The sequence below is a fragment of the Hydra vulgaris genome, chromosome 03 (assembly GCF_038396675.1).
Source record: "Hydra vulgaris chromosome 03, alternate assembly HydraT2T_AEP".
Lineage (NCBI taxonomy): Eukaryota > Metazoa > Cnidaria > Hydrozoa > Anthoathecata > Hydridae > Hydra > Hydra vulgaris.
Window position 1 is genome coordinate 47,884,337 of NC_088922.1, and position 10,263 is coordinate 47,894,599.

The window sequence follows — 10,263 nt, forward strand, 5'->3', positions numbered from 1 at the left end:
CTTTGAGGGCGCGTAAATTGAATGCGGTTTTTAAAAAAAAATTTTTTTTATCTAAAAAGACTTTTTTATAATTCATTGTAAATATAAGAAGAGTCTAAGAAAGACAGATACCTAGAAAAAATACAAGCCTAAGGAGCCCAGATTCCTCGGCTAAAATATACGATTTAAATATATTTCACACTCTTGATATAATTATTATGGACTCTATTTTTAACAAACTTATTTAAAAAAATAAAGAGAAACATATCATTCATTTATTGAGAAAATTCGAAATAAAAGAACCAATTGCAAAGTTAAAGTTAAACGTCAGTTTTTAAATTTAGATCAAAAACACTCTATTATTTCGTTCGAAACCTGATTTAAAAATTATAAATTAGTCATTTAATAAAATGAATTACTTATGACTAATTTAGTAAATCGACTGATTAATTTGCATAATAAATTAATTTATGCAAACTCCAAATATTTATGCGCAGTTGCCATTAATATTAAAACTTTCAAATTAATGATAATTGAAAATGAAATATTCAACCAAAAACTACTTTTAATTCTAGACCATTTCATTAGTCTATTTATTTCTAATAACATTAAAAAGTCAAAAGTTTTTTTATTATGTTGCAACACGCCGTTGGAGGTTTATTATAATGTCTTCTCATTCATTCACGTAAAGCTTTATATTTTTTATTTTTAATTATATATAAACAAAACTGCAAATTAAAAAAAAAATTAGCGGGTGTTTAACTCATAGGTTTGTAAAATATCGCTTAAAAATATAGTAGGGTTCATTACGCCAGAATACGGTCAAAAACGTGTTTAAAAAAACACAAAATTATAGCGAAATTCCCTCGAAGAATTCAAGAAGTTTATTGTGTGCATTTGATGAATTATTTTAATTTTAAAATAAAAGGGGGAGATAAAAAGTATAATATTGTAAAAAGTTATTTTACGCAATGAATACATAAATAAAGTCAAAAGTATTCGTCTTTATCCCAGTTTCTTAAAAATTGAGAGTAAATAATCTAGTCATACTTTAGGCGAAACAGCTGTTTAATATTGATTTACAAAATATAAAGTTTTTAACTTAAATAAAAAAATGCACCTGCCACCCCCTGTAATAAAATAGAATGCAACGATAGGCTAATTCGACTGAATGTTCTATTGTTAAAATCGTTAGTAAGGGAGTTAAAACACAAAATTAGTACATTTTTTAATTACTAAATATTTTTTATATTTTTTTATTATACTTTATTTAATTATATTAATAATTTTTAACTAGAATTCTTTTAATATAATTTTTTATTGTTTAATGTTCTTGAATTATTATTTAAGAAACATTTTATGTACACCCTGTATGCCATTTATTTTTCATTTTTCTCTTCTTCGGTTCGTTTATTGTTCGTGGTACTTGTGCTGAAGAAACACAATTTTTTTTAAGCGAGAATTTATCACTGAAAGTATTACAAACGTGGCGTCTTCTAAAATTGAAGCAATAATTTTACTCGCGTTTTTTATTTGTCGCCTGAAAAGGTAAAATTAATATATTACAGCTGTTAGAATTTGAAATAATGGGCGACTACGGTTGTACAAGTACTGGCAGCAATACTTTTGAACCGTTTGATACCGATATTTACAAAGACAAAACAATTAAATCTCAAGAGCTAAACGAAAGTAAAGATAGCGACGAAGGTTTTAGTTCTTCCTTTTCTCCTACTAGCGAAAGTTCAAATATTCAAGAGCAAGGAATATCTGCTAATATGCATTTGTGGGGAAGTAGCTCTAATGAAAAAGAGGAACCTTATTTTCTCGGTCATATGCAACAATCAGTTTCTGGAAATATGTCGTATCAAAATGTCAATAACCGCCGACCTATACAAGCGCCTCTTGGTCATGTTAGAAAACCAACCCCGGCTTTATCAACATACCTTGCGTCAAACAAAGCTGTTGCTAACTCTCTCGGAGTGTCTGGTTGGACTGTACAACCACCTCAAAATGTTTCTTCCTGGCCAAGTAGCCAACATCAATCTTCTTTAATAGGAAGTACGCTTGCTAATTCTAACTGGAATAACTCAATTCGTAATGGAATGGTAAATGCTTTTTCAATGCAAGGGAATTCTGTTTCTATGCATCAACAACAACATCAGCAGCAGTCAATTAAAAGCGTTTCACATAATAAATTAAACCCAATGCCTCAAAGTTTACAAAATAATCAATTTTATCAAGCTCAAGCACAACAAGCTATGTTAGCTGCTTCCATTCAAGCAAAAAATTTTAAGAATAGGAATTTTGAGTCTTCACTTTCATTCAACGCAACTCCGGGATTAAATACCATGCAAAACTCAATTTCTAATATGAATTCAGCTCTGGATATGAACATCGTAGATGATATATCTAAACTAACTAATAGTTTTACTAATATGAATACTTCAGACTCAAATAATATTAATGGTTCTCCCGCAAATGGTTTTTACTCGAATAATCAGGTTTGTAGGCAAACATATATATATATACATATATATATATATATATATATATATATATATATATATATATATATATATATATATATATATATATATATATATATATATATATATATATATTATTTGTTAAAATTAATCTTTAGTTCATCATGTTAAATTTGCCCTGTAAATTTGTTATAAAAATATTTGAACCGTTAATGCGTATAAATCAAGCGCCGTTAAAGTTTATTTTTGAAATCCACTATTGAAAAAGATCATTTAGACTTAATTTTTCGCTTGGCTGCGCTCTAAATTGGATAATGTTATGCGTTGTGTTTTAGTATTTGCTCGATTAAAGGTTGTTTTTTTTTTTAATTAAATGATAAATTATAATAGTTAAACATTGTTGCATTACACTGTTTGTATTTACAGGCGTAAAAGCAATTAAAATGTTGATCATTTAAGAATTTAAGCAAAACCTAATCGATACTTAATTTGCTTTTACACCTGTAAAATCAATTAAAGTATCGTCTAGGTTTTGCTTAAATTCTTTAATTTTTTCTATCAGATGTCGGTTACTTTATAATTGCTTGCGAATTTTGTTTATTAATATTATTTAAATTTTTTTATTTTCATTTAATTTTCATTTAAATTTTTAGGAAAGGCGAAATGAAGACATTGTCAAATACTCTTCTCTTGAAAGTCGTTTTCTTGGGGACGTGTTTAAATCCCCTCTTGATAACGATATGATTAGATATGATGGTATATGAAATCTTTAAGTTATAAAGAATTACAACTTTTTAAAAATTTTGAAACTTATTGTTTTTTTTTTAGTTTTAAGTTGAATTTTACATTATAAACTGTTACGTATGTATGTATTACTGTTAATTTTTTCTTTTAGCATTTATGCAATATGCAAGTAATCAAAAAAAATTTTCACGCTCAAGAGATGGTAAAAATTTTATCTTAAAAATGTCTTAGTTATTTTGCTGTTTTATTAATTATTATTTGGTTAAATAAAATTTATTTGAATATACTTTTTTATTGTTATTATTATTTATTTTTTTTTTCAGATCAAATAGTTCCTTCCTTGGCTTCTTCGCTTAATGGATCTCCAAGATCAGATCTTGATTGTGGAATTGAACGTTTTTCAAGAAAAGTGTTTGTTGGAGGACTTCCTCCGGATATAGACGAAGGTGATTGGTGTTTAACTATCCTAAATATTAACACAAAGTTGAGTCATAAATCCATATCATCTGTCACAGAATAAAAACAAACAATGCCGTAGAAATTAATAATTTATAATTTTATGGGTGTTTTTATTAGTTTTATAATAGCGGAAAACTTATGTTGAATAATAGTCTATATATTTATTTTCATTTTTATAGATGAGATTCACGCTAGCTTTTGTAGATTTGGACCTTTAACTGTTGACTGGCCGCACAAAGCAGAAAGCAAATCTTACTTTCCTCCTAAAGGTATATTTTGGCGGACTTTTTGTTAAAAATTTATTCGTAAAACTATAGATTAACTATATGCAGCTTGATCAAGTAATAATAACAAATCTAGCTGACTTTTTTGTTTTAGCAATCTATAAAAAAATTGCTATAGCAATTATAAATTATTAGTAATATAAAAAAATTAATATGAGAATTAATAGAACCACATAATTAAATTTTATTTAGGTTACGCTTTTCTATTGTACAAAGATGAGATTTCTGTGCAACGACTAATTGATTGTTGTATTATGCAAGATGGTAAACTTTACTTATGCGTTTCAAGTCCTACTATTAAGGACAAACCAGTTCAAATAAGACCGTGGAATTTAGCTGATGCCGATTTTGTTATGGACGGTTCACAGCCTTTGGATCCTAGAAAAACTATTTTTGTTGGCGGTGTACCAAGACCTCTGAGAGCAGGTTTTTTTTGAAACTTATTTTTTAGTTTTTTAGTCTAATCTGTTTAATTATTTTCTTAGTCACTAACATACAATTTAATCGAAAATAATAAGTTGCTAAAAAAAACACTTTTTTTAACTAATTTTATAGCGTTTTATTATTTAATATTATTAGTTGAGCTTGCGATGATAATGGACAGATTGTACGGTGGTGTTTGCTACTCCGGAATTGACGTTGATCCTGACTTAAAATATCCTAAAGGAGCTGGAAGAGTTGCGTTTTCAAACCAACAAAGCTATATTGCAGCCATAAGTGCACGATTTATCCAGCTTCAACATGGCGAAATTGATAAAAGGGTATGTAAATCAATTTATTGATTGTAATGAATTGTATTTAATAACGATTATACATCTTAGGAAAATAAATGTACGAAGATAAGTTTAAAAAAAGAGTGTTCAAAAGAAATTGATTTTAAAAAGTGTAAAAGTTTAAATTAAAGTTTTAGAGATTTTTTTGAAAAAACTTTTTGTTACGTTTCGAAATTATTTTACCGATTTATTCGGTAGGAACACATACAGTTTTACTACATCAACGCATATTTAACACAATTAACAATTAATCGTTTAAACTCCTTGTTTGTCTTTTTATTAACTAAATTGTTGCAAATATTCCCTAAGCAGTCGCTATTTCATATACAATAAACGCGTGAAGCAAATTTAAAGTTTTAAATATTAAAGATATTTAGCCGCTTAAGTGTAATTTTGTTTAGGTTCATACGAATAGCGCTTTTTTATTTAAAGACCAGTTTTTGCCAAGGGGAATGTCCATATGATTAAGATAAAAACCCGTTTTTTGATCATGTTTATGCACTGCAGCTACTAAAAATTATTAATGGCGCATTAGGTTATTTTCGGTATTTTTAGTAGATTTAATTCTTATTAGTGACATTTTATACATTCTCATAATCATCAAAATATTAAATGTTGAGAATTAAAATACTATACTTTACATTAATATAGCAAGGCATATTAATTTTTTGTTAATTTAAAATTCTATTAGTAAATATAATTTTTTTAATTTTTTCTTGATTCCAACATTGACGAAAGTACTTTAGCTTAAGGGTGGTAAGAGTTGCCATGAAAAAATAAAGTTTAGAAATTTATGGACAAAAGGTTGGGATATCAACACTTTGGAGTCTTTAATGTTTGAATAAAGCTAAAAGTGATTAACTTATAAATGTTTTTAAAAAACCTGTTGCCATAAAACTATGTACTTAATGAAAACAATGTTACAATGACTTAAAACAATGTTTCCTTGAATTGTTTTAGGTTGAAGTAAAGCCATACGTACTTGATGATCAAATGTGTGATGAGTGTCATGGTGTAAGATGCAATGGGAAATTTGCTCCATTTTTCTGTTCAAATATAACTTGTCTTCAATATTATTGTGAGCAATGTTGGGCTATAATTCATTCCAGACCAGGAAGAGAGTTTCACAAGCCTTTGGTAAAAGAAGGTGGAGACAGACCACGCCAAAGCACTCTTGGTTTTAGATGGTAGCGTTACTTACTATATGTTTTGAATTTTTTTTATCTGTATTGATTCTCTCAACAAAAAAAGTAAATGATTTATAAATAGTGTAATAAAACTATATATAAACTTTCATAATTTTAGGCCCATAAAAACTTCTCAAATGGCGTCAATACCGTTGCTTCAATAATACCTTAATTTTTTTTATTATTATTTTACTGACAATTTTATTATACTTAATCGGAATGTGTAAATATTTTTTTTCATATTATTTCTAAATGCATTTCAGCGAGTTTTTAAAGCTGAAACTTTTACTTGCTTTTTTTGCCAACAACATTGGAATTTATTTACCATTTGAAAGTTGGCTGTTTGTTTCAGTTAAAGAATTATATTTGTTATGTATATATACATGTATATGTGTTTTATATACATTTATATGCAAGTTATATGTAATTATGCTGCATATACGTGTATATACTATATACACAAATACATGTATATAATTCCTTTTTATGTATAGTATTATTTTGCTGTTAATGTTTTTAAACAGTTCTTTTAAACAAAATTTTAAAAATAAAAAAACGTCAACTCCGGTCTCTATTTTTTGATGAGCTTTATTTAGCAATCATGGACCTTTTTATTATGTCTAATGATTGAATAATTTAAAATTATTTCTTTTTTTAAAAAAAATAAATAAATATATAAAACATGATAAATTTTATAAGTTTAGAATTCTAAGTGATTATTTACATTAATTCAATCATAAATTATCACTGTATCTCTTTTAGTTTTTCTACTATTGTTCATTAAATCAGTTTATGTACCTGTCATTTGAGACAGAAGTAATTTATTAGCTTCAAATTTTTTTTGTAAACTCTTTTCTAATTAAAAACCATGTCGTTCTTCAAATATATTTTAAGACATCATTCAGCCACTAAACTTTTTAAAGGTTAAATACCCGCGCTTGTTTTTGGGTGTTGATATATTCTTATTTATTGAATATGTTTGTATTTTAAATGTGTTACCGACGTTACAAATATATATTGTTTTTCTACGACCATGACATTTACTGTTAAGTAAAATTATTTTGCATGCAAATTTTTCAAGTATTGAGAATTTTTGAGTTACTATATATAATATTTTTTGTTACACTTATAGTAGAAACTATTTGGTATTTTTAATATCTTTATTTTCAAATTATTAAACCTACCTTAAAAAAAAAAGCTCTTTTTGCTATAAAACCCTTTTTAAGGCTTTATTCTATATTATTTTAAATTGTTTTTATCTAACTTTCCATTTCAAGTGCATTTACATGGAAAGAATTTTCAACATGGTTTATTAAGTTTTTAATAACAATAATAGTTTTTAACGTAGTTTTATGTTATCTTGTCGTTTTGGCAAGATTCCCTATTTTTGGTATTTTACATTTTCTTAGTTATAAAAAAAATATTTTATCACTCTACTTTTTTTTGTTTTTGTCATAAAGTTCATTTTTTTGAAGATGAGAGTTACGACTTCTTTATCGTTTATATAATAGTTGTAATCGTATTGTATTTTATCATTTTTAACTGATTTTTTTTTGACGGGTAAATTATGATTTTTTTGAAAAAATTATGTTTTGTATGCTAAAACTCCCCTTTTTTATCGTGGCGGTTGTTTTATTTTTTGTTTTCGGCGGTGATAGATCCGTGCAATGAGCCCGATTATTTTTAATCCTGGGAATCATACGATACAGCAAAATTTTAAGATACTAAAATTTCGTAAAGTTTATACAATTAAATACTTGTCCAGTTAGCTGTACATGCTGAGACCAGGGCTGCTCCCTATAAGAAAACTGCTCTCTTTTTAATAGCCTAGCATCTCGTCAAGGACTCTAATAGAATTTTTTTATAATTTATGAGATAGTGGGTGTTAACGCCTTTCGATATTTAACAAATTTCACTATTGTGTCTCTATCGGAGTGGGGAAACAATCTGCAATTTAAGCACAGTTGTTCAAAATAACTCGAAAAAACTTTTTACGCGGTATAGCTAAATTTTAAATCGAACATTATTTCGCAAGTTTTTTCTTTTTTCTATAATCTTGTTTAAACAAGGTCATAACTTTTGCGCTTTAAATTTTATGATCAATTTTTTTCGGGATAAACTTATTTCTTTTTTGTTATTAGGGCAATGTTGCATAAGATAAGCAGGTTCCTCTTTTTCGGGTTGACTAATGATTTCTTGGTTATGTATATTCATAAAAGTTCGACGGTGTCATTTATTTTAATTTCTTGGTTGTAGAGTTAATATCGTTTTATTTTAAAAAAAATTTACCATCCCTTTTTCAATTTTTTATTATTCAATATTTTGTAATTACGTCGGAACGAATCAAAATTATCAAAAGTTTATTATATCCTCAATGTTTTATGCCTATCTTCTGCTAATTCCATGGGTCATGAGGTAATACACAAGCTTTTGCTATGCTATTTAAATTATGATGGTACTCGGTTATGTTGCTTAATATGATACGTTTTAAGACGCGGCTTTTTATCAAGAAAAGCGCGTTTGAAAATAACGCAATTTTTGGTATAAAATTTTTTTTTTTAATGGACTATTCATTTATATTCTTAAGGAAAGAATATAAATGAATTCGTAAGACTAAACTGTTATAATCTGCATAAACAAATATAAATATAATATTTCGGCTGCAAAAAACAATACACTGTTATGTTAACAGTGTGCATAAATTGAGCAACATGCTAACATGTTGCTCAACTTATGCAAACTTCCCCTATACGCTTTATTTTAACCTCCTAACTAATTATAATCAAGTCAGTTCAAAGAGTTTTCTTTCCCCTTTTTGGATAACTTACTCGAAAATAATCAGTATAATATACTCAATACAGTAATTCAGGGTTACTTTATTTTACTTTAGGCTAATTAATGTATTTTTCAAATAAAGTTTTTTTGAAACCTTTTCAAAGTAAAGATATACAGAAAATCTGATTTAAAAAATATAAAAATGTGAGTAAAAGTCACTCAAGCATGGTGCAGCTCTAAGCATTCAGTAAATTTAGGCTTGCGATTACGAGAGCAATTCTCAAGACTTTCTCACGAGTTGTTATAACAAGTGATCCAAGACCTGCACGCAAAACCTGCGTTACCTTATACATTTTTATACAGTTTTTTTTATAATTTTTTTATTGTTGTAACCTTTTATATTAGATGGAAAACACCACCAACATTTTGTTTAATTTAATATACACAAAATTTGTTTGTAAAGCTAAAGGTAATATGTATCTAAAAAAATTCTTCTCAATGATATAAAGACGCAGCCAGCGTAGCTTATCTATTTTTCATACCCATGATGCCAAGGCTCACTTTCACTTTGTAGTTTTCGTTTATTCTTGAGAGGTTGGTAGAATAAGCAGTTAAGTTAAAATTTTAGCTATACTAGAAACTCTATAGGGGAAAATCGGGTGGTCGGGACACTTATGGAATAAATAGTATATTGTTCAAACGCTAACTAAAATTATACTGTCGAATTATTTTTTTGAAAGTAGAAACATTTATTTATCTAATTAAAAGCAAAAAAATAGTTACAGTGCACTTTAATATAACACAAAGCATTAAAGAAAAATGTAAGAAAACGTGCATTTAAAAAAATTGGAGGGCAGCCCCGGACATATATTATAAACTGGAGTTCGCTTCTTTTTAAATCATTAGGCCCATACTTAATACATTATTTATCTAGCATTTTACCATGCCTGTCCTCCAAGCCTGTCCAAAATTATAGGACCTTGATAACTTAAGCTTTTTTTGAAGCTCTTGATACATTTAAAAAAAAATTGCTTCTAGTCTATCAATGATGAAAAGGAATGGGATTAAAACAAGGCTTTTAAAAACAACATCATTTAGAACTTATTTACTTTATTCAAAACACATTATTGTAACTACAAGTACCTTTATTGGAAATTTAAACAAAATAATTTTGTTAAAACACTGATAAAAAAATATCCACCAGTAAATCAAAACAAACAAAAAATAAATTTCTTAGATAAACACTCATACTTATTTTTTAACACCATACAAACGTACAAATCATAATAGTCAGAGGTAAGATTTAACTCTACACAGTTTTACATGTAAAGCATGAGTCCAGTCTTCAACAAAATTTTCTTCACATATTATACATTCGGTTTTGTTTTCAGAACTTTTAAACAGACGAGTAGCATATCTTTAAACTTTTTTCAATCTTTTTTTCAGATTTTTTTTTATTGATTGAGTGAGTTTAGGAAGCTTTCCATGCTAATCAATGAGTTGCTTAACATAACGAGAAGAGTTGAGAATTTCACTTTTTTGAGCTTTTCTTTTTTCTAGAGTTAATTCTTTTTTG

General features: G+C 27.2%; 1 protein-coding gene across 1 annotated transcript; it reads left to right on the plus strand.

Moving 5' to 3' along the window:
* The first annotated feature begins 1,382 nt into the window (after positions 1–1,382).
* Positions 1,383–7,517, plus strand: LOC100208572 (cytoplasmic polyadenylation element-binding protein 4). Its single transcript, XM_065793475.1, has 9 exons — positions 1,383–2,480; positions 3,119–3,221; positions 3,361–3,411; positions 3,533–3,655; positions 3,848–3,937; positions 4,145–4,378; positions 4,532–4,713; positions 5,686–5,912; positions 6,031–7,517. Exons 1-9 carry the CDS (start codon positions 1,566–1,568, stop codon positions 6,074–6,076), a joined length of 1,971 nt encoding a protein of 656 aa, XP_065649547.1. The 5' UTR covers positions 1,383–1,565; the 3' UTR covers positions 6,077–7,517.
* Positions 7,518–10,263: the final 2,746 nt, after the last annotated feature.